Source organism: Notothenia rossii, assembly GCF_949606895.1.
Source record: "Notothenia rossii genome assembly, chromosome: 7".
NCBI classification, from domain to species: Eukaryota; Metazoa; Chordata; class Actinopteri; order Perciformes; family Nototheniidae; genus Notothenia; species Notothenia rossii.
The window spans coordinates 73,599,994-73,626,006 of NC_136905.1; the positions used below are offsets into that span (position 1 = coordinate 73,599,994).

General features: G+C 41.9%; 1 protein-coding gene across 2 annotated transcripts in view; it reads right to left on the reverse strand.

Annotated features, from left to right (window-relative positions):
- Positions 1-4,025: 4,025 nt before the first annotated feature.
- cdin1 (CDAN1 interacting nuclease 1) overlaps positions 4,026-26,013 on the reverse strand; it is a 53,079-nt gene continuing 31,091 nt past the window's right edge. For both annotated transcript variants that reach the window (XM_079693592.1, XM_079693591.1), the window contains one exon: positions 4,026-5,476. In XM_079693592.1, coding sequence (XP_079549718.1) covers positions 5,320-5,476 — 157 coding nt within the window. In that variant the 3' untranslated portion in view covers positions 4,026-5,319. The remainder of the gene's footprint in view (positions 5,477-26,013) is intronic.

Below are 26,013 nucleotides of genomic sequence, written 5' to 3' on the forward strand. Positions count from 1 at the left end.
AAAAAAAATAAAAAAGTTTAGTCCAGTCTTCCTTTTTTCTCCCTCACTGCCTCTTTATTTTCCCTTCTCCTCCGGCGAAACGACTGCTTCCATTCCTGCCCTTCACAATTTCCCAGCACAAAAATATTATGTTGCCAATGGCAACAATTCAAGAAAATAACCAATCACATCTGCTCTTTCAAATATTTCCAAAAATTAAGCCGGGTCTGTACATAATGGAGGAGTCGTCTGATCTATGCATCAGGATTTGAAGCTGGATTCATTGCCGTGTGATAAATGATTGTGAGGCTTGTTTTGACAAATGCAAAATTCTTCTGAAAGAGCATGCAGCCTTGCACATTGTGCAGGACCAGATCAACTGGATTACAGACTCTAATTGTGCTCTGGATTCAAGCTTTGCTCTCAGCACCAATCAAAACCCGTGGTTGACGCACCCCATAATATCTACGCTTGTCTGGTCTTTGCCGCCTGTGTACAGCAGGCCCACCTCCTCCTGAGTGCACTTATTTCATAATAACCAGCCTGTGACAGCTCTCATCATGCTCACAAATAGAGGAAAAAGGGAAAGTGTGAGCCAGAGTTTGTTTTGACTCAATCACATTTTGTCTCCAGCCTCTTGCAACTAACCTTTCCCCACCCCCCAACCACTTCCACCGTCTTATTTTCCTACGACACAGCTCTAATCTTTTAGGATGTCACTAGTGCTCATATGTCTACCACTGCCTCTCTGCTGTCCCTTCCTCCTCTATCTCTCCTCTACCCTGCTGTTCCCCTCACCCTCGCTCGTCCCCATGCTGACCTGTACCTGTACCTATGGATGTAACGGGGCCTCCTCTGGACCCCTCGCTGAGAACAGGAGATGACACAGTTTCTGGGTCACTTCTGTCACAGTCCAAATGCCACTCAGGGGGGCTGACCTTTCCGGTGGCCGATGCTAGAGCAGGCCGCCTCCGTGCAGGCTGTCACCCCTGGCCCAACCACAAGCACACGCTCCTTCCATTTAACTGACAGACCTTTTTTTCCCCCTACCAAACTCTCTACGCTGCTCTGCGGTATTCACATACTCCTTTTTATTCATGACAATACATTTTAAAAAAATGGGGATGAATCAAAGCTGACTACAAAAATAGCCTCTGTAAAATGTGGCTGATGTGTGACATCTTGGCTAAACTCTGGACGGTCACAGGCCACAGCTATGGCCGCAGACACATGATGTATCAGGTCTCACTGGAAGGAACTCCAAATATGCTTCCTGGATTTATTTGAAGGCGTGGGTTACACGCTGACTGCCACTGTTTTTACAAATGGGAGCTTGGCACCAAATGGAATACCTCAATTAGCAAGAATCCCAGTCAACACCTTACCATTTAACATGGTGTACCATCTAAGGTATTTAGGTTTCCACAGCCATGCTGTTTCTTTTAACAGAAAGGGACTTGAGTTGTTCATTTAGGGCTGTCAGAAATGGAAAAGTGCAATGGCCAAAGCCTGGGTGCATGTGATCCCATGTCTCATCAGTGTCAGGAGTGGTTTTTGCAGGGTGTTCAGAGCTCTGGATTTTTGTTTTTTGGAAGCTCTCGGCCATGTCCCCGTTTGTCCCGCACTACCAGTGACTCATACTCCACTAAACTAGACTAGCGCCCTTATCTCCCCACCCTACTGAGTGGATTAATGTGTCATAGTTGTTCAGTTTCCCTCAAACATACCATCTGCCCTGTCAATCAAACATCCACTGCTTTGCCATGTAATATCCCCCAGACCATTTTTCTCATGATCCATTGTTGTTTTTAAAATAACAGTCTCTGATTAGGCAGTTTCCCAAAAATAAAAATAAAAACTCTTCATATCTGCTTGAGCTCAGGGCAGAGGGGCTGCTTTTTTCCCAGTGCTGTTTTCCAAGCACTCTTTAAAAAAAAAATCTTTTTTTAATTTTAAACTGGCTGCTCTGAATCTTCCAAGAGAAATGTTATTTATTTTCACCCTGTGATGTCTTGCTGGCTGAGGGAGGCTGAGAGGATCCCGACTAAAAGCACTATGCAGCCTGGGGCAGCAACAGGCCAGAGCGCTCTCCACATAAATAACACAGGAGCATGGAGGAAGTCCGTTTGGTGGTCTGCTGGAGGGATGGAACCTAGCCTTCAGTCTAACTCCGGTTCTGTTCTTCTTCCTCATTCTCCATGTCTCAGTGGTCTAGCAGCTTGGCTGAAGAGAAATAAAACAGCAGGATCTGGGAGAGATCGGGCTGATATGTACATCTGAGTGAATAGTAGACTTCCAGTAGCCTGCAGGCCAAGGCCAGACGATGCTGTGAGTCGCATCAAACTAATAGACACATGGGAGTCTCAGTTTAAAGAGGTGTAAACAATATTATAACACCTTTTTTTTTTTTTAACTAAATAGTTCTCAATGTAGGTTGGAAATACTTTATCAGGAGAACATGATTTAAATGTTTTCAATTTTCTCTCTGACACAATTATATATATCTGCAAAAAAGAAAATACGGTACGGTCAGTCCTGTTATTACTGGATGCCACTTGAGGATCACATTTCTCCAACACTGGTGTTCCTTGCCCCAGGAAACGACCTCTCCAAACTCACCTTATTTGGAGAGCACTCGACTGCCCATTGTTGTGACAAGAACAATGAATCTAAAAAGAGGTGGTAGACGAGGACAAGGAAAACACAAAATAAAGATGTCTGGCTCTTAAAAATCATCAGACAGACATTTGTTTTCTTCTATATTTGCACTCACATCATGGAAAAACTGCCAGCTGACGCTGATGTCGGCTCTTGCCTTTGAAGTAGATTTAAAAAAAAAGAAGAAGCTGTATTTAGTTTGCATTGTGTGCAGAACCTAATTTATAGGAGTTGACCCTGGCTCCTCTTTTGTGCGACAGCCATCTTGGAAAACAATGACAGGAAGGCTTGAAACTTGAGAGGAACTGAATCTGCTGTTTTCCATTTTTTCTGTTCTAACTCAATAGAGAATTTTCCCTCCCCGAGTAAAATAGCTCTGTCTTTGTGTCCAACAGGAGCCATAAACTGATGTCTAAGCATTCCATAGCCAGGCAATAGGGCCGAGTTTAACTGGACACATGGGGACAGTTGTTTTGTACCACATGGAGCAGGGGGGGCCTGACAGAGGAAGCCATGGCCGCCTGGCGACCCCGCGCTGACCCACTGGCCTCCTCATGGAGGGATCAAGGCCTAGATGGGAGCTGGCTGAGGGTTAGAGGTTTAAGGGTAACAAATCAAGCAACACTTTAGTGGTATTTAACCCCCACATACCATATCTCTCTAACTGCGTGAGCCGTGCATGACTTTGCAGAACAAACATAAGCGCTTATTTTTATTCTATATGGGGAGTTCTCCTCAGTAACAGAACAGGGAAGGGTCAGGTTTAGGAATGATTACACTGCAGTGATGACAAGGAGGACATCATTTCATTCAATACCTCATTCTTACCTGAGGTCTGTTTTGTTTTATCTCTCAGCAGGTTTTACTGAAATATTGTGTATTAGGAAACAACCTCTCATATTAACTCAGTTTCAGTAGTGCAGCAGTTATGATACATAAGAAGCATTCTCTGAGGTGGCGGCAGGTTCTTCACTCTTTCACTTTCTTTCCTCTTACCGTTTTGTGTGCCATAAAGAAGAAGACAGGACAGGGACCCCCTATAGGCAGTGCATATCTGCCTCTAAAAGCATCACTCAACTTTATGTTCACTTCTGGTTCCCCTAGCCCGGCTGTGTTTCTTCCATTGGTATCTGCTCATAAAAAAGGTACAGCGGTTGTAAAAGAAGTGGAACAGACAACTGCTGGATACACACACATGAAAATCAGGTGTTTCTACTGTACGTACCCGTCTCTACTCACAAAGCTTAAGTGGAAAATAATAAATGTTATGCTGGCAGCATTCATAAAAATAACATATTCCAAACATTTTATCAAAACGTATTTATTAGTAATAAACACACATACAAAATCCCTATATACAAAATACATTTTCTATTAAATTACCCCAGTGTAAAATGTGGGATAAAACGAACCACCTCCTTTTTTTTTTTTTAAAACCCTGCAGTGCACTTGTTTAGGTGACATATAGACCTAATCACTCAAATCTTTGGCTCAACAGGCACCTTAATCCCTTGCATGGAGAACACTGTAACTTCAGGCTTTATGGCTTTCTCTGATGTTATGTAACACTGTTTATAGAACACATCTTTAATACTGACTTAAGACTGACAGAAAAGGAAGTGCTACCAATTTGAATGATCAATGAATCATTTTTGATTTTGAGAAGCAGAAATGTGAATGTCAGCTTCTTATTTGCAGATACTGGTATTTGTTTTATATAAATAACTTTGAGTGTTAATTGAACAATTTTGATGGCCAATTCTTAGATTTTTCAATGTTTCATAGACTGACAATAACCAATTAATTTAAAAAAATTGAACATATTAGTCTATGGTGAGAAAAAGATAGATATCAACATCATGCAAGCTAGCCAAGGAGAAAAACAAAGACACTTAGTAGTTATAGTTGGCACTTGAGTTTGATGGGAGCTGTGTGAGAAGTGTTACCAACAATGTGGAGACTTATATTGACTTAAAAACAATACAAAAAAGTGGATATTATTCTATGATAGAATTTAGTTTTTAAATGGTTAACCTTGCTTCAAAAACTGTGGGGAAAAAAAGAAAATCCTCAATAGTTTTTATAAGGTGAAGTGGAAGAAGGTCACAGTGAGGCCATCTTCAACCAGAAATGATCCTGTTTACCCCCCTGGAGTGGAACTGAGAGGACGCTGAGTGACGCAGGTGAGAGACAGGCGTCCAGCCAGCCCCTGGACCGCACCTCTCTTATCTGCCTATGGAGTGGAGGAGGAAGGAGTGACAAAGGCCAGGGCGCTGGGTGTGATAAGGAAGGACCTAATGTCCTGCTCTGGCCCTGGCTCTCACCCTGGCTGTCCGTTGCGAGGGGCCATCCAGGGGCCAGGAGCTGACCACAACCAGGAAAGCCTCCAAGACAGTGTTTTTGCACACAGGTATGAATCTGACCCTGTGCTGTCAGATAATACAGAAAGATGGTGTGTGTTTACATGTGGTAGCTTTGGGGCAGTGAAAGAGAGGAAGGGAGAGACGGACAGAGACGCGGGTCAGGTGGAGTTCAGGGCAGATTTTTTTGCCGTCTCACACTGCAGGAAAGCCAAATTGCTTCCGGATCTGGATATACACCCCTGTTCCTTCCCGCCTCTGTGTCTTCCTCTTTCTTTCCTTCCATCATACGTTTTTTCTTTCTTTCCCCCCGTCTTTGTCTTTATTCTGGCTCTTGTGGCAGTCGGTCCTGCTGGGCGGCATGGCTCAGAGTGACTATGTCTGTAGGGAAGCAGTCTTTGAGCAGGATACCTCTGTCTCTCTGGCAGTCCAGCTCTCCTATGAAACCATACCAGTAGATCACAAGGCCTGGACCGAACCTGCAGTGTAAAACAAAAGAAACAATGCACATATTTCCTTAGTACATCATTACTGTCAAGACAGAGAGTTCTGAAGTAGCTATGAATGTTTCTTTTAAATTCATATGTGCGAAATGCTTATGGCTTTTGACTTTGGGTAAGGTAAAACAAGAAAAGGAAGAATAAGCAAGTAAAGAGACTAACAGATGGGACACAAGCAAGATTGATCTATGAAAGATATGATCGCTTAGTTTCTTTTCCCTTTGATAACATTTCAGGAAACTGAAACAAATAAAAAATCCGCCAGGAAGATTAAGATCTTTGTGACAGGGTGATACACACTTGATCATATTACAATGGCAGTGAAGAAAACAATAATCTGAGAAATAACAAAGCATTACACCAAGGCCTCCGGATCCTGCCGTCGGAAGCCTTTGGCACATAGCAGAGAACAGAAAGTTCAACACAAAGTCTGAGACTCAAACACACTGCATCTGCCGGCTAATGTTAGCCAATCCAACAGTGTCCAGCTGTTTCATTCACATTCACTTTAAAAGCCAGAACAACTTTGACTCAGTTGGCAAGCACCGCAGCTCCTAAAAGCTATACATAATGAATTGCCAAGCAACTGAGAAGTCAAGTTCAGGCTATTTAAATAAAAGTGTTTTTTTTCTATGTTTTGTTCTCTCCCTCTCATCATGTTGCTGCTATTGTTTCTTCTGGGCACTGTAACTACTGTACACCTGAAGGTCTGCTGAAAGGTGCAGAGACAATTAAAATGGTTCTTCAGCGGGAACGTTATTTCACTGCTTCTCCTCACAAAGGCAATAAATCATCTTTCAAGCTGTATATTATGCCCCAAAGAGCCACCGGTGGCCCCTCTCTGCCTCATATAGATCATACCTATTCTTTGAACATTAGCTGCCATGCATAAAGACATGTCACAGTTGAACTCTGAATGGAGAGCACCTCAGTCCCCACATGCAAGACCAGATTCAAGGGGGCTGACAGTGCTCCGGTCCCAGACACTCTATCCTCAGACAGTTAACAATGTTGTGGGGCCTCGGGAGAGCTAGACAGGAAGCTAGCCAAAGGGCCACGGAGAGCAACAGAAGTTCAGCTTCAAGGTAAAGTGCATAAAATCTTGAACCTGTGATCAATCATTTCATATTAAAACACAGACCAAAACACCCTTTGGTGTTATTTTAATATTAATTACAGAAATATTTACCGTAGTCTTTTATGTGGTTATAATTTACGAGCTTATTATAAATACCTGGATGTTCGACCCCTCGCAACTTCGACAAGTTATTCTAGCCACATAAATTATAAATGAGTGCAAGAATCAGTTGTCGTGACATTGCCAACTATGTATATGTTCTGTTGACTGAGCCTTGAGGCAGTGCATGTTCTACATACAGTACTTGTATGGAGACAGTCACAAGCACAGACAAATATGTGACTCCAACGCGTGCACCCCTCCCTCCAAGAGGCCCTTCCAGCAGTTCATGCTTCTGAGCCCCATCCCCGGATTCTACATTTTACACTGTGTGATTTACGGTGCTGTATCTATGAGCAAACAGGCCAAAGCTAACAGCCCAGCAGAAAGCCCACAGATGCACACTGAAAGTTCACCACGATGTCACACACATAGCTCAGCCTCTCAGCACTGCAAAAGGCTCAAGCCCCCAAACTCTCATCGCTTCCATGGTCCACTGCTGCACATGGCCGCCAACTCTTAATATGGAAATGTTATGGAAACAAAACCTAAACATTTACATTAGATGACTTTGGAAAAGGGGTTATGCTCTTCTTTTGAATTCAGCCGCTGTGCTGTATGTATTTCCTGTGCTCTGGATGGGGAGGTGAATCTGAAGAGGGGGGGACAGGGAGACTGGTCTGCACAGAGTGGAGAGAGGCAACCTTCTGGAAAGGTTAAAACTGTACATCAACAGATAAGGCAGCGGTGTACGATACATCATGTCCCGGCTCTGTCAGGGGAGGCCGAGCACAAATTGAAACAAGCAAAATTATAAACACAGGGGAGCCATGTCACCAAGGCCTTTCCATACCGTAAAGAAAATAAATGGACTTTGAATCCTACTCAGAATTAATACAGGTCAATACTACAGGGATCTTGAGGTAAAAATCTGAGACTGGGAATACAAACAATAACAGTAAGGGGGAAGGGAACGGTCAGGGGGCCGAGGCTGAGCCTGATGGCTTTGGATTGAGAAGAAAAAGTTCCAAGCAGCATCCACACTCTGTGAGAGTAAATTATAAATACACATGATGCTATGTACTTTCAGGTCCCCCTGAGTTTGTGTGTTATAATGCCTGATGAAGTGAAGTTCAGTTGAAAATTGTCAGCAAATTATGGTTTATTATGTGGGCCAGCTCATCTTAACCTGGCATGTGCTTATTACATCCACCACTTGTAAGTCAGAGTCAGCCATCTTCCAATAAACACCTAGCTGTGTAACGAGTTAGGGAAATTGTTTGTGAAATGTAGCTAATTTTAGCGAGGGGGCAGGTTGACGAGCCTGGGCGTGGAGTGCGGCTGCCAGCCACGCTTTCGTTAGTGTTAATGAGCGGGTGGTGGTCGTATTTAAAGCAGGTGCCAAGCAGCTTACTACGGCAGCTTAATGATCACTAAGCGCTCAGGAACAAAAACCTTCAAATGGAGAAAAGGGAGTGTTATTAGTGTCTGCCTGAACACACACACACAGCGAGTCATGCAGCCAAGCCTCACACAGAGCTGGAAAACTGAATTAAATCTCTGCATCTTAAATGCCTAACCCATGCATACACAGAGCACCAGTAAAAAAGTGCAAATCTAATACAAATACAGTAAAACACAAACTGTACCTTTCAGAGAATGTGCACACTTGCTTTCTTGATTTTTATGTATGCCCTTCTCATTTTGTGAGAAGCCTCAGGTTGCTAGAGGTCAGACAGCTCACCCTTTACCTCTTCCAAAAAAAACGTTCTGTTTTCTATAGTACAAACAGATCAAGGCTAATTTGATCTGCCACATTTGGTGAGAAAAAGCTTTAGTAAAAACTGGGGACCGAGCACCTCTGCCAAAACACATTACACACCATGACGGATTATCAATAAAATCAAGATGAATTTACGCTGGACTTTAAAACACCGTCATTTTACATACCACGCAGAACCATTTTAAACAAACGCCCCGGCAATGATTTAGACAGCGTAAGCCTCTACCTGAGCCTGAACTCTACGTCTCTGAGGTTTCCTCACAAAGACCTCTTTGTTTTCAGCATCCATACATCAGGTCACAATGTAGGCCCACTAAAGCACTGCCAAACATTAGCTTTAGTCTTTTCTCTGCTCCCTGAAAAGCAGGTATGGAACCGGCTCAACTCCTTTTAAGACAGAAAGCATTGAGAGTGATTGGGGTGAGAGGTATAGGGGAATTAACATCTCTGTGTTGGAGGCAGGCGGACTATGTACATAGACATACAATGTGTGTATTAGTGACAAACGGCCTGCTCTTTCATGGGCAGCTGCCTAAAAAGGAGTTTATTTACAAGGTCAGATAATGGCTGTGTGATCGGTTTGTACGTGCAAGGGGGGCAATGACCCAGGGGCCTGCGCTCCAGGTGATATGGCCCCTCAGCTGATCACTGTACACTGTACACTGTGTCTTTATTTTAAAAGCCTTTATTTTAAAAGCCTTTCAGTAGCTGTTTGTAGCAACTCAGCCAGCCTTGTGAAGAGGATAGAGGATATTTAAAGGCTGGCTCTGCCCGGAGGGGCGTCCCCGAACAGGGAGGTAAATAATCCCTCGCTACAAACTATACATCCTCCTGCACATAAATAACAGGAGATGAATGGAAAAGTTAACCTCCCACAGACAAGTTATTAACATGACTACAGCTAAGAATAGAACACCTTCTTTTCTCTCGCCACCGCCCCCTACATTTCTGTGGGCAAGGAAAAGTACAATTCTGCTCAGCTATGTAAAACACAAATAAAAAAGGCAGCCAGTGCACACGGTTAAATGAGTCGCCCAAGTCTACACAAGCATCGTAATTAAAGTGGAATAGAGGACAATAAATAATAAAACATCTTCTTTCAGTTGTAATTCTTCACAACATCTTTATGTTTTCTGTCGATGGGTTATGGAAATAGAACGTGGAGCGGATGTGGTTTGCCTTTATCACTGTTGGAGGTAGGGAGAGTTTTACGCGTATGTATGTTTGTGTAGTGTAGTGTTAGGTTTAACATAGAGGTGTGGAGGCAAGATGTGCGAGTATGAAGGGTGTGGGAGGTCAGGTCGAGCCGGTGTGTCGTGAGGTGCATGTTACACCAAGAGCTAATTTACGCTCACTGATGCATGATAACCAGCACTCCAGTGCTTATCCGGTAACCATAACAACCACTGTAACCTCTGTGGCAGGACCTCAGCTCTCGGACCCTACACAATATTAGCCAATGCTATCTTAAACTTAGACACAGAATAAAAACACAAATTGTAAGAAACACAGCCTCCATTATTTACACGAGGAGATGAAATAAGTGACTAAAGGAATATCAGGGATACTACCTCTAATCTCACCAAATGACAAATGTGATATTGAAAGGGAAATTAAACATGTGGAATATAATTATTTATTTAGGACAATTGGGAGATGACCGCTGGGTCTTTCAGAACATATTTTAACACATAAAACATTGGAATATAATAATGCAGATTCAATTATAAAAAAAGATCTTTGAAGTCAAATTCACTTTCCTAAATTAGTTATATAAATTCCCTTTTTTGTATTACAGTAATGTAGCCTAAATAAACTATTATGGTCATGTCCAAAATATTATATTTATATTATCTGAAATAGTTGTAATTTTAACTATGGGAACATTTTCTTGTATTGTGTGATTGTTGCAGGTCAAGATTTTCATTACATTTAGTATTTTTAAAGGGAATATATACAGCCTCAAACCATGTAACAGTACAGTGTTATAACAATGTATTGCTTACATTATGTTCTTACTACATTGGTGTTTCATACAGTATGTTTCAACTTGCTGCATTAGGAATATTGTTTGATGTGCTTTGAACAGGGATAAAGAATTCTACACAACCGTGAATGCTGCTAACTTTTAAGTACTTATAGTGAGATCCACAAATACCAATTATTCACCTCTATCTCACTTTTTTCTGAATTATAAATGGTACAAATACTTTTTTTATTATCACATTATTTTTAACCTATCACTGTTAAGCTCCGTGAACATTAGTGGGTTAAGGGACACTACAGTCTTTATCTTGCTCTAACAAATTATCACTTTCTCTGACCTCAGACTACCTCACGACCTCCTATCACCTCAGCCACCTTCTCACATTAGCCTAAACCTTATCTCCACACACACACACACACACACACACACACACACACACACACACACACACACACACACACACACACACACACACACACACACACACACACACACACACACACACACACACACACACACACACACACACACACACACACACACACACACACACACACACACACACACACACACACACACACACACACACACACACACACACACACACACACACACACACACACACCTGCTTGATAACCAGGCTAACACATGATTATGTGAATGAGCAGTTGAGCTAACAGGCAGCAGCCCAATTTCTATTTGTATAGCACAAAAGCACGAAGGAGAGAGCATACGACATTTGGTCCTAGTTAGGATCCGTTTGTACAAAATCATGCTTCCCAAACATCCTCCAGCCAAAGGGAGGAGTCTTAATCAGTGTTTGGAACTCGTTAAGTCCCTTAACTGAGCATGTTGCCGGCCGCATTAGCAACACATATCTGAGGGACAAGTGTGTGTAATGTGTGCTGGTCCCCTGTAAGATCTACGGCGTCACGCTCTAACGCACTTTGACACACTCTGGTCTGCTTTGGATGTGGAGCGAAACCAAACAAGGTGTGGTGTGGCTTTGTCTGTTTAGTGTTTAGAAGTTGTATCGGGGACACACAAACGACCAAACAACTTACAGACGACAGCTCCATGATCACACCAGAACATACATATTAGAGCTTATGGAACAAATAATTCTTCAAACAGATCCTTTTTTTTTTACGCTTTGCTCCTACTTATCTTTTACAAATATTATTACGTTTGAATTCATCCCTTGTAATATAAATGTAATAATGAAAATGCTCTGGCTGTGTAAGGGTTAACATTCAGTCGGTCAGAAGAGCTCACCTGATCTTTCCTCAGATATCGACTCCTATCCTCTCTAATGACCCTCTACATCATGAAAATGGCTTGATCTCCTCAGTTATGACACACTGAGTGGGTATTCATTAACACCTGACGCTGATATTATTAAATTCTATTATGCCAATGGCTGCAAATGGTGTCTCCTATGCAAGTACTGTAGTGAGCAAGCCATATACTGCGATCTTGAGTCTGTGTAAATACATTTTAAATGCACACTCTGCAAAGGATTGAGATGACCTTCATTATATCTGATATGGGAGGTAAAAATAACAGAAGAAGAAATGTCTCTGAGGCTTCTTCTGTTTTTAGATGAGGCTTATTAGTCTCTAAATCCAAACACTGGGTGCAGTGCTAATTTGGAGATCAGTCCAGAGTCCCTGTGGCCTTTGATGAGTCCTCATGTCTGTAAGTTCAGCTTGGAGACAGGAAGCTCCCCGTGGTGGAGAGCGATCAGGCTGGGGGCCTCTGCAGACGGAGAGGACTACAGCGTCAAGGGGATACATGTTCCTTTAACCTGTTATTGTGAACTCCCAACAGCCCTAGCCGATAATTGCCACTTGTCTCTGGGGAAACACAGTCAAAGGCAGGCAGAGGGACGGCCATTTTGTGTCTGCCGCTGCTCCTAGTCCCATGCCGCCCTGGTCCTAATCCTGCCCTTAACCCTAGCGACTAATGTGTTTTCAATTTAGGATGATCCCCCCCACTACAGGCACGGCCCTAATCAACAACAGTTTGTACTGTAACCCTATCTGCCCTCGCTAGGGCAGCGTCAGTCTGACCGGGCGCCTGCAAACCTGGTACGTCCAGCACAGGAACAGTGTTATGCGTGTATATGTATGGATGATATCATGTTTATATGTGAGGTCATAGGATGTGTGCCTGATGCTTGGCTGTTTATCTTCCACATCTTGTTATGCTATTGAAACAAACACATAAATATGCACACACACGCAATGTAACGGCACGTACAAAAAAAAGAAAGTCATTGCTCTATTTTTAAGGATGTTTTTTGGATTCAAAAAATATTCTGTTTTCATGATGGATAACGTTATCATGGCTACATTTAGTTTTAGGTGATATTTTTAGTTTGTAAAGTGTATTTTGCAAAGGAACCTTTCATTTTTTCAACATTTCAGAAGATTTAATTCTGAAAAATCCACAATCCACTAAATTCAGGAATAAGTGGTATATCTTAAATTCGGCTGCCACTCAAGTGAGGACTGAATCAAAAGTAAGGCATGGAAAGGCAGGTGTGAATGTTTGTTGTGTAGGGCCTCTTGGCCTCAGCATCCATGAGTAGAACCCTGCCCCAAAATTAGAGTGAGGCCTCTAATGTCTCCCTGGGAGAAAAAGAGGCCTGGCTTTCGTCCAAGTCAGCACCTTTGGAAGTGCAGTCGTGTTACCACCACTAAATCAACATGTCAGCGCCCGGCCCAGTGAACTTCTTCACCCAGACTCCACCGCTTACAGCTACTCCACACACCTAATGAATTGGTGTGAATGCCCATCTGTCTATTACAATGAAAAGGGGAAAGGAGATATGATGAAAAATAACTAAAAACATATATTTGTTTTTCAGCTGTTGCATAGAGCATTTGCAGTTTGCCAATATGATAATCCTAAACAGAGACAGAAACACTTTTATAAGTCCTCTTACTTTAACTAAAGGACAGCCAAATGAGGTTAAAGGTATCCTCGCCACCAACCTTGGCCTCTGAGTCCAAAATGGATCTGTCCCAGTTTGGGTGGCGAGTTTGGAGACGGATGCAGGCGAAGGGCCACAGAAAGCCGTGTGCTTACTCTGCAGTCTGTTTACATTCCTGAGGGTAATTTTAGCCCCTGGGGGGGAGCAGAGCAGGGGGGCCAACATGTCGTTGGGGCCTGTCAGTGGTCGACGGGCCAGCAGGCACAGTGGCGGCACCTGAACATGTGGGTGGTACATAAAAACACACAGACCTCCAGCCGACAAATCACTGGAACGGTTTTCTGTGTTTTTAACTAATAAATTATTTACCATGTTTAGTAGGAGGACATTGAAATAGAGCCAAAAAGCATCTTCTACATATTATCAATGGCTACCTTGTCTATGACTGGACGACTCAGAGACACGAGCTAACATAGAGAGGAAAACCACTGCCGTGGGGGCTTAGGCTTGCTAACAGGCCCACCACAGAGCAGCATTAGCTTTGGCCAACACAGGATACCCCCAGTGTTTTCACTGATGATCTAGGGTGCAAATCTAATTTCATTGTAGTTTTAAAAAATTTGCTATGCAAACAAAAAAATAATCCAAGCTCAAGAATCGCTGAGGGCTTCTGTGCGCATGTTGGGGATTTGTCTTTTATTACTCCCAGCCGAGGGTGTCCCTTCAAAGGGCAAGAAAGCAAAATGTCCATGTGTGTTTGCGGAGCTTGTGTGTATGTAAGAGAGAGGGAGGGAGAGAGACTCTGAGCTTATCGAAACTAATTAGGCGAGGGATGAGGATGGAAGTTAAATACTGGGCTACATGTAATGAAAGGAGCAGAGTGGGGGACATCTAGGGGTCAGGCCCACACCAAACAGTGGTCCTCAGGCAATCTGGTATTGATTTTCACTCGTTTGGGGATGAAGGTGGACGGGGAGGGGGGGGAGTCATAGAGAGGGAGACAGGGAAAGGCGGTAGTGCTGGAGTCTAAAGGTCTTGCGAGTTGTCAACTTGACAGTTTAACCCCTTTTGGAGGAGAACAAACAAACAGAGGGATCTCCTGGGCTGACAGCGTTGATCTGTCATAGCGACGACGCTGCAAAGCCCCACACAATGCCACACAGGAGAGGAGAGTGGGGAGGGATACAGATATGCAGAGGCACATTCCTTAAGCCTAAGAAGATAGGACTGTGCTCTGCTTAAGATCTGGCAACCCTGAGCTATGAATATCTGCACCTCAGATCAGAGAAGGGAAAACAACTTAACTAAATGAATACGGTTTAAGAACAATTAGATTTAATATGAATACATTATGCACATGATATTTCTCATCAGTGGTATTACTATTTATGACAGAACACACATGGAAAAGTCGACCAAAGTGCCAAAAGGTACCAAAGGCCCATGGGTTATATTTTGATCTCTTTGCTTGTCAAAAAGTTGGGATTTCTCTGAAAAGAGTATGGGTGTCCAACCACACAGACACACAGATGTCAGCGCTCCTCTCTTGTCACTCAATCTGTGCAGGCCGTCACCTCGAGCACCTTCCCTTCTCATGTCCTTAAACACTTGAAGACCCTTTTTCACTTTTCCCCTCAGACTGCCTCATCGCTTTGTCACATTGCCAAAGGGGGGACTCCATTAGCCTGGCCATGCACAGAGCGCGAGCGCACACACACACACACACACACACACACACACACACACACACACACACACACACACACACACACACACACACACACACACACACACACACACACACACACACACACACACACACACACACACACACACACACACACACACACACACACACACACACACACACACACACACACACACACACACACACACACACACACACACACACACACACACACACACACACACACACACACACACACACACACACACACACGGCTGTCCACATCAAATTAGAGTGGCCCCTATTGTCCCTATTACGGCCTGGGAATGCTCCATCATGACGGATGCTACGGGGTCCCTCACTTGTCAGGAGTTGTCAGACAGAAAGGGAGTCTGGATACACACAGCTGACAGGTAATCTTAATGTCTTCAATTAGCCCAATTAGGCCTGTCATAAACAATTCGATAAGTGCTCGACCAACACAAACAGATAGACGTACGCACAAGCACACACGGACGCACACACTCACACGGCCAGGTCTGCAGGGTATTAATGAGAAGGGTAATGGGTATATCAGCGGACGCTTGACTTGTCTTTTGTTTCGAGGAGGGGTGTGTCCCCCATCCCTTGCTCTCAGCTGTGCACTGCTGGCTGCTACCTGGTCAGTTCAAATTGTACTATCTCCTTTCATTAGCACATCTCTGGTTGAGAATCTGAAAGGCCGTGACAAAATTCATTTGAGACGAGTAGGAGCAGATTGCCTGAAGCAGGTGCTATAAGGGAGATAAAACAAAAGCAGCACCTTTGAGAATCTGTGTGTGTGCATGCATGCGTGTGTTTTCTGTCTCTGTGTGTGTGAAAGGCTTTTCCCTGGTCTTCACATTCTGTTCTTTTCCTTGCTCTGGTAAATGGGTAATGACACAAGAGTGCTTTAGAAAAAAGAAAGAAAGAACAGGGACCAGAGGGGAATCGGCCTGGCGCACACTTAACGTTTACAAAGCTGTGGTGAAATATAAATATTGTTTCTAGCGTGACTAAACAGGCCAACACCTTCACGTGGAGAGGATGTGCGATAGCTAACACTGTTTGATTTGGTCTCTCTTTTGCAATATCTTATCGCAGAACAATGGTGACACCCACTCTACATCCCCTCCTTTTGTCCTCTAAGTGTTTCTTTAAATTCATCTATTTGCATTCACTATCAATTTATTTTTCTCCAGATACGCAGGACACGATTGAGGAACCGTGAAGGACAAGCAAATGTTTAAAACAGAGATTCCACAGTTTGCAAACACAAGACCCGAGCAAAGTTTGCATCATTATTTGAACAACAATTTCAAATCAACGCTGCTTATGTACAGAGGCCCTGAAATGCCACATATTAAGCAACAACAAAGCCTTAGTATACTGGTCTCTGGGCATTCAGGGCAGTGTTGTTTAAAGACAAGAAAGCAATGAACTATAAATAATCCACGATGAAGATTTCAGTTAAAACCAAGGCATTAAAGCCAATGGTGAAATCCAAACACAAATGTATATTCGAGGAGTAAATCTTGGACGAAAAGACATCCCAATTTCTACCAGCGATATTCATGATGGACATCGAGCTCTACGTCTGATCTTTACCTCAAGTGACGGCTGGAATGCCATATGAGGAAAAAAAAGAAAGAAGTAAAGAAAGAGAAAAGCCGTCACCGGGAAGTTGTAATAGGAAATTGCTCTTGGCAACTATTTGTTCAAGCACCAGATTTTTTTCATCTTTATGCCAACCCAGCGAGCCCCCATTGGAAAACAGGGCAGGTCTCCCTAATGAGTAATCTATTTCAAAGCAGTCGTGTCTGGGCATGACAGTTTACTGAGAGGCTTGAAGAACTGGTAATTACCAGTGTTACGGGGCAATTAATGCATATTACACTGCGGCACTCATGGCGGTGACTGTCAGCTCCCCAATAAAAATGAGCACTCTTCAGCTAAAGGGTGACATTAATTGGGCCCTTAATGACTATGCAGAGGAACCAAGCCAAATAGGAACAAAACAGGGGACTCGCTCTGACTCCAGCAGAGGGCTGGAAATTGGACTAAAAATGAGATTAATTGCTGTTTAGAAAAAAAGAAGGGAAAAAATGTGGTTGAGGGGAAGGGGGAGAAAGAGGTTGGAATTATAGGGTGCAGAGAGCAAGCGCTGCTCATACAAATGACAATTCAATTAATTATTTTATTCTGTATTTTCTATACCTTAAGACGGGCAGACAGGCTTAAGGTCCTTTTCGAGGGCTCTGTCTTCATATGTTGCTCATTGCATAAACACTAAGATTTCCTTAAGCACCCACACACTACGTCTCAGGGTGTTGATGTTCAAATGAATGTGTAAAATCTTAATTTAAGCGACAAGAGGCTTCTCACATGAAGAAGTATACAATGTATACAGCTAGGATTTATGCAATGAGATCAGGTAGCTAGGTCAACCATAATGTGCAATAAATACAATTAACATTGAAGCAGCGAGTTTCTGGGTTACACATTTTCCTATGAAGCCTAGGGCGTTAAGGATGTCTTTCCACTTAAAACAGTCCATAAAAACATTAAGCAGAGCTTTCATTAAAAGTAGATCTGCCAAAGTGCAGGCCTTCCACCCCCAGGAATGTTTGTTTAGAGGGAGATCAAGGATGTGGTGGAGACATGAAGTAATTCTGATTAATGTTGCTACAGCTAGGCACGTACTGAACACTACCTGAATATGCAAGCCCCAAATCATAAAAATATCAGCATGCAAAACATCCCGTCATTTGCATACATTTTTTATTCTGGATTTCCTTGCTATTTAAATATGCAGTTAGAAATAGTCCAGCTCTGCCTCTTGCGCTGTCACGCTGCACACTCACACTCACACTGTCATTGGCCCTGATAGAACTCTTCCGCTTCAAAGAGAGCTTTGCAATGGCGAGGAGAATGAGCAAATATTTGAATTGCAAAAACACATCATCTTGCGAGGGGAGAAAATTCAAGACAACTTTTTAGAGTTAAAGACATCCCCAACCCCCAGTAAGCTAACCCTCTGCACACAGCTCAAAAAGGCAACATATTCATAGCGTAAGCACTCCTCGCCGCTAATTTACCATGTCCACATTTGCGTAATGGGATATGACATATTTTAGAGGGGATTGCTGAAATAAACTTTAATTTGAGTAGAGAACCATAAAATGTTTTAAGCTGCTCCTGTATTTAACTGAAATCCACCGCACAAATCCAGGTTCTCAGGCAACCTGACATGGATTTGATTGCAGACTGTAGTGTAATTAGCTGCTTAGGTTATCCTCAGCTAGGTTGGAGTAAGCTGTCCCTAAATTGTAGCTAGCTATTTTAGCATAACTAAAGATACCTTGAGATTCTACTGGAATATATTTTCCCTTAAGAAAGAGCTCAGCCAGTTTACAGCCATTTCCATGCAAACTCTCTCCAGAAGAATCTCCGACATCTTCCAAGTTATGCAGAAATTATCGAAAAAAAGTGCAATAAATAATCTTTATGACAAATCAATAATATGACTCATAGCATATTTAAAAGTAAGAGCTCCACAAATTGAAGCCAGGGTAAATAGAACATATAAGCCAACATTTACAGTCTAGCCACAAAGGCCGCAGACACATTTAACAGCAATAAATACCCATCTTCAGACATCTGAAAAAATACCCATGCAAAGAGAGACAACTGTGTTTATGATTAAAAATGTATTTACCACAGGCTGGGAAATACCTTGAATTTTAAATCGGGGAAAATGTGAGTGTCTCAAACACATTTAAGGAAATGTCTAGGACACATGGAGAATCACTGTGAGTAGCTAAAAGTAACTGTGGAAAGAAGGGCGATCAGCTACTGGTGAAAAACTAATGTAATATAATTTTGTTCATAAACATCCAAAGATGTTAATGCAATACAGTTTGTACAAATAATTAGATGATACAATTAGGGTTTACACTGTTACCTCGATTCTAAATTATATGTTAACAGATAACCTAAATATGAGTCAACTTATAATAACAGTCCTAACATTGTTAATTATTTTTAGCTCTTAAAACACAGTAGGCATTTTCCAAAGCTCCTCAATACACCGTCCACTTTTCACCTCCCATCAGTCAAACCTTCCTGTGGCCTCTAGTTTTTGTGACTACGTGTAGACAACTTGGAGACAGGTCATAGCAGAAATCAAACCCGAATGATGGATAGCTTTACTGCACAATGACCTCTGTCACTGGGTTCTTGCCCTAAATCAATGCTGGCGATAAGAGCCCTGCGCCAGCGCTCACCTTGGTATGTTCACTAGCAGACCTTATCTATGACAAGAGGAAGTATGAGTAATAACTAAAGACAAGCTACGACAAAACCACTAACCCCACCTTGTCAAACATAATTTACAATGTATATCCCTCTCCCGCCCCCCTGCTGCTGTTAAAACAGTAATTATGAGAACCAAAGAGATTTGGGACTTTGAGTTTAGAAGATTAACCTACTATAGGACGGTGGGAGAGCTTTGCAAGAAATATTTGGTCCGAGTGAGGTTTAAATTATATAACAAGAAAACTTTGTAGACAGAGGTCTGACATATCGTACTCTTCACTGGAACATTCATTCACAAAATCATGAATAAGATATTTAAATCGTAGCACTGTCTGGAGCGGCCAAAATGTCAGTGATGCAGGAGAGAAGAGGTTAGAGGTTAAAGGTTAGAGGAGGGCTGACAGGAAGTAGAAACAAATACTCAATAAAGATTACAACATTGAGAACTCTCAGACCTTTGAGTCGTTTTTCATTTGAGTGTGTGTGTGACAGAAAGAGAGAAACACAGAGTTGAGCGAGAGAGCGAGCATACTTTCAGGCAGTCGAATCAAAATGGAAAGAGAGACCAAACATGACATCAAACGCTGCAATTAGCTGACCCCTTTCTCCAAGAGTCACAGTTGGAAAAGCCCTTCCTTTAAAACACTGATTAAAATATGTTTGCTTTCTCATTCAAAATGACATTTGACAAGGTTAGTAATATTTCAACTACTGCAAAAACATTCTTGTGGCCGTAATGCTTTTTTCCATCACTTTTCAGGGGCGCAGGTAACCTCGGAGCGAGTTTCCCATGAACTCAGCACTACAATTTGAAAACAAAACGGCAAAAGTTCAAAGTTTTACTCAAGCGTGTTTTGTTTCACCCGGGCAGTTGAAGCTAAATGTTTTGCTATCATTATTCAGAGAATTTATCCCCTTTCTAATTCAAACCACAACGAATATTTTAAACAGGGCCAGTAGTCTTTTCTCTATCCTTAGCAGACACTCAGGGGGGCTGAGGACTGTCAGCAGCTCCAAGGATAGAGTTCCCCAAAGCGCTAAACCCCCTCATCACCAAATTAGTAGACGTGTAGTAGACTGTAAGCCAATGGCCTCTCCAATGGAAAAGTGATATAGAAAGTGAAATATAATTTAATAATGCAAAAACGTAATGATATTATTGGACTTTTTTCAAAAAGGGCCTTGAAGGATCTGAAAACACCAAAATCATATGAATAGTGTTTGGGACAGTCTTTGTCAGTGTGCAATCCTGACAAACCAAGCTGAAAAAGAGAGTCACGAAAAAGGGGTAAACAGATCAGAACTGGTCAGACCAAAACTCAGTCTAAAGTTAAAAGTTTTCACATCCATTCCCTTCGAAAGAGAAGAGAATGTGTAGTGTCGGGCTGGACAGTGAGTCGACCAAAGCTTAACTGCAGCTGTGCACAGATTGAAGTGGCACTTTCTATCAGAGGTCTTTTGCCAGACAGCTCTATTCTGCCCTTTCACTTGTAACCTCCATGACACACAGACGCTCAATACAAAAAACAAGAGTGGTCATTTTAAACACACTGCCGTCATTGAAGAGACAGATTCCGGGTTTTTACATGGGGGAAGATTCATGGTGAGAGCGTGCCAGCTGATAGAGATATCACTCAAAATGAGAAATACATTTCCCTGACATATCCATGGCGGCCGTTCAAAGAGGGGGGGGGGGGGGGCGTCTCAAAGCCCTAAACTCTGCGCAGAGTTTATATTTCACTTGTTTCCGAAATGTATGCCTCTGTTATCTCACATCAGTCCAAAAGAAAAGGATTGGGTATCGCCTGTTTCAACTTCCCTCCCATGATGAAACGTTACATCGACAACGGACGGATTGGTATTTGGATCGTATAGTTACCCTGTTAACTCCTTAATACTGTCACAACAGTTTGGTTTATGGTACTACAGAATAGATAAAAAAATATATATCAGCATTAACACAAAAAATTGAAAGGAATATATAAGTCCACATTTATTTTAAGAGGTTTCAACAGGGTTCATTGGCCAAAGGCATTTTTCCCCCGATTATTTTATAGACCTGACGAAGCTTGTGGAGACAAATCTGCTGACCTGATAGATCTTGTACATTAACCCTAAGAAGTGATGAGCAAAATCAGAAGGTCAGCACTTGGACACAGGCTCCTCATGTGTCTTTGATTACACACTCCCACTAAGGGAAAGGCAGGCAGAGATGTTTAAGCTATCAGGCAATCAGACCGCCGCGAGACGTGAAACTCAAACCAGAGACGGGAGAGGGCTGCCTGGGAACAAAGATGGGGAAAAGGGTCCTGACGAAGCTCTTTAACAAATGCCAGGCCGGTGAGGCAAGACTCAGATGTGCTTGTATCTCTTTCAGGGTTTCTGGCAACGATGCAATGAAGGGAATTAATACTGAAATATAAAGCAAAAGTTCAAAAAAAACAAATACCTCCTTATCTGGTATTTAAATTCAGTTACTTACGGTATATCAATCTAAATGACTGCCATGAAGTACAATCAGATATAGGTGTTATATAGTGAAACAAAACAAGAATGTTATATAGAGAGATGGATGAGGTCATATGGGGAATGGTGGAGAACATCTCAATTCAACTGGAGAATGTAGAATGATAGGTGCAAATAAGGAACAGCATTGTAGCTTGTGATGCAATATATTGTGGAAAAGATACAGAAGCTGAAGGGGTTTCTGACTTTTATAGAAATCTTTATATTTTTATCCAACACTCTCTATAGTAATCTTGTTTTATTTACTGGGTTATCTACAAAGAGTAGGAGAAACTTGCCATCTTGGTTTAGAATACTCAAAGATGTGACAGGTCAAGCCAGAATAGCAGTATACCAGAAAGGAAAATGTACATGGACAGTACAGAAGTGTGTGTCTATTTTATATAGGGATTGCATTTCTGATGGTCATATACATGTTCCAGATTACTATGTAAACAATGTGAAGAATAAAATATACAGAGAGGATGAAGAATCAGGAGATCAATGGGGGGGAAAAAAATTAAATAAGCATGGGTGGTAAAAAAACAAACAAGGTTATGTGAGGGACAGCAGGCCTATAAAAAAAAAGCCCACTGTCTAGATTATCTATAAGGAACCACTTATCACAAGCCACCAGCTCCACATGGTGACTGATGGGCCTCCATGGACCCGAGTCCCAGCACATTATCAGGTACACACAGAGCTGCTCTTTAAACACAAAGGCTGAAATATGAAGCATTGTTTCCTTGGCTGTCATTCTGTGAAATATCATATTTATTTTGGTCTAAAATAGGAAGAGTGTTTACGGTGTTTGTGCTCTGAAACACAAAGACAATACTGGCCAACACATAAATTACAGCAAAGATAACATGGCTAAACTGAACCATTACAAATCCAAGTAGCTGATAAAAAGGTTCAATTCAATCCTGAAGTCTTCCATTAAAAATGAGCACAAGTAACCTTTACCATAGACAGAGAAATACTGCTTGATGTGAGACAAGTCAAAATCAATAAATCATAAGAAAAGAAAATCTTAATCCGCCCAAAAAGCTGTTAAACACTTGCCATGTCATGAAATCGCACATCCAGAACTAAAATATGCATTCCTCCTTTATCCATGTGTACCATGCAACAATAAAAGCCCCTTTTTTCGATATCAAATGTCGTTCCTTAAGAAAATGTCAGGTATACATTGCTGGATAGGAGACAAAAGACCAAACGGTTGTATTTCAAATTGTAAAATATTTGTTTACCAACAACGAATATGCTATTTTTTGCACTTGGGTCCCATTCATTTCCTGTCATTGGACTCATGGTTTATTGCCCTTCTTAGGTTTGGAGGGATAATGTGATGACTCTCGGCCTCCCTACTTACTTAAATACTTAAAAAAGGAGTTGTAAAAATAAATAAAATGGTGTTTTATCTTTATGTCTTCTTTGCTGTAATTGTGTTGATTCGAGTATATTAATAAAAACCCGTGCATTAGTTTTAGCCTTTACGGTAGATTCAACAAAATACAAAACCACAACTTGTGTAATATAACAGATATCCCTTTAATTATCTTGCCATTTCCCTGGTTTTCAATCTTTAATATTCTTCAGATTTAGCAGCAATAAGTGTGCACACAGGCCTTTGTGTAATGCACAGCATGCACCATGTATTGCATACAACATCTATTTGTCTTCACTGTCTCTGTGTCAATAGCAAATATCACTGCAAGTTGTATGTCACATTGAATTAAATGCAGGACTGATTTCCTTTTGTGGGTCGGGGAGCCATCAAAATGCTCCTGTTAGATTGAGTCTTACAAAGAGCCATTCTATCCTTGCTCACTACTCTCTGGGCTTTTGACAAATGCTGCTGACTTTTTCCTGGAATGAAACCCAGAAGGTCACCGTAAAGGAAGAAGAAGGGGAAGAAGAAGGGGAAAAAGGAGAGCGAGACCGAGAAAATGAGGGGTGAAAAAAATCGTGCGCATCTGTAAGTCTGAGGACATATATTGTGAAAGCTGACAAAAAATGTGCGTTAATCTTTAAAAAAAGTTCCGTGGCAAAACAGGAATTCATGGCGCAGACATGCTCGCACCTCATTTAACTCGAGGCTTTCTTCTCCATCTCACAGTGTCACAGGCTAGCAGAGAGACAGGAGGAGGGACATTATATCGCCGAGGTGCCGCTTTCTGTCCCGCTCCTCGTTTATACACACAGCGGCCGTGTCAAGGCTGCTCTCACACTCAACGGTAAATGACAAATTTAGATAATGCACACATACAACCTTACAAAAATAAATAGGAGACATGGCGGCTTAACCAGAGCTAAATCCTGAGGCTGCTGCAGACCTGAGAGTGCGGATTACACCCCAGACGCCTTAAACAATGCACCCAAATGTGCATCCTTAAAAGCATGAAATCCTTGAAGCATCAGAGCCGACTTGTCATTTGCCATTAATATTCCAGGTTGCTTGTGCTTTAGGGGCAAGCATTGCACTTCTGTGTGCCGATGTGCCCTCAAACAAACACTTGCAAAGCCCTAAAGGAACCACCATTGTGGATAGCTATTTTTCTAGCTGTGGAATATTCTACGAGAGGATGTCATAACAAAGGAAACAATAAAAGAGGCCACGTTCCTGCTCTGCATGGGGTATCTAGAACTATAAATAGGAATAAGGCAATGCTAGAGGCAATGTTAGAGATGCTTGTGCTTTAACAGAAAAAAATCATATGTTTTTTTGTTTGAAAAACAACATAATTTTGTATGCATATTAAATAAATAGCAAGCCACGTAACCCTGAAAAGCTAAATTATTAAAACCACAATAGAAAGGCTTTTATAAGAAACTTAACACATTGCTGACACTGTAGGTTAAGTAAAGCAACACATATAATATGAGGTCAATATGATTCCAATGAAGTGTTCAAAGGCCATTATTGCATGGAAATGTGCTTCTTACATTATGTTCCTCCCTTTCTTTGCTAGGAACATATCTTAAGGGAAGGTGAGGTGAAGTGTGGTAGGGTACAGGTCTTGGAGTTGTCACATTGTCACCCCAGAGGCATCAGTACCTGTCCTTGGGGGATGGCCCTGTAATGTCCGGCCTCATTGGATCAGCAGCAGCCTCGGCCTGTGGGCGCCCCCCCCTCTCAGGTGACAGCCCCTATCTGCTCTGGCTGGATGATGGTCCTGCTACTGCTACTGCTTATATATTGCATTAAATGCACTATAAGCCCTTCTAACATTCAGAAAATGCCTCTTTTTTTTTATTTATGAAGTCATACACATAAAAAGCTAATTATCTGCGAATCTGAAAAAATATTTTAAAGAGAAAGCTAAAATCTGTTGAATTCATGAAAGATTTCCTGCAACACATAATGTAATTAATTGGGCATTCCTGTCGGGAGTACTTTGGAAAGTTCAACAAAAAATGATGGACATTTCCATTAAAAAAAAGATAGCAATTTAAAATATCTGGAATCAAAAAAATCATTTGATGTCGCAAGTGGATTGACGGCTCTGAGAGAATATAACAGAATAACCACGCAATTTTATTAGGAGCTGTAAAATCTACAGTCTGTAGTTCCAGATATAATTGGAAAAAGTTCAGAGAGAGCTCAAGATGTCTAATTGCAGCTGTGTCAACTAATATAAAAACACATAAATCAGATTTTTGTCTATTCATTAGCCAATGTGTCAGCGAGCAGATTAGTGATGTTGTAGAAACAGTCTGGTGAGAATCTTGAGAATTATGACTTCCTCATTAATTGTAGTCTTGCTTCCATGTGTGTGCAAAAAAGGGTTGCAACAAAAGACGGGCACTAATCTCATTTGCGCAAAACACATTTGAATGGAGATCGATATGCACTTTTAGAGGATGAGAGTTGTCCGCCTTTAATTATGCTAGGACATGAATTATCTACATGACAACAGAGCGTGACGTTCAAAATTACAAAAACAAAAAGAGGAAACCTAATGCATGTTCGTGCATTCAAGTCTAAACACATTTCAAAGTGGTCAAGCCAGATGATGTATAATAGCAAACCCAAAAGTCTTAACCCCCATTTCATATGAGGGAGAAATGAGGCATACTGTCCCATTATAAAGCTATAAA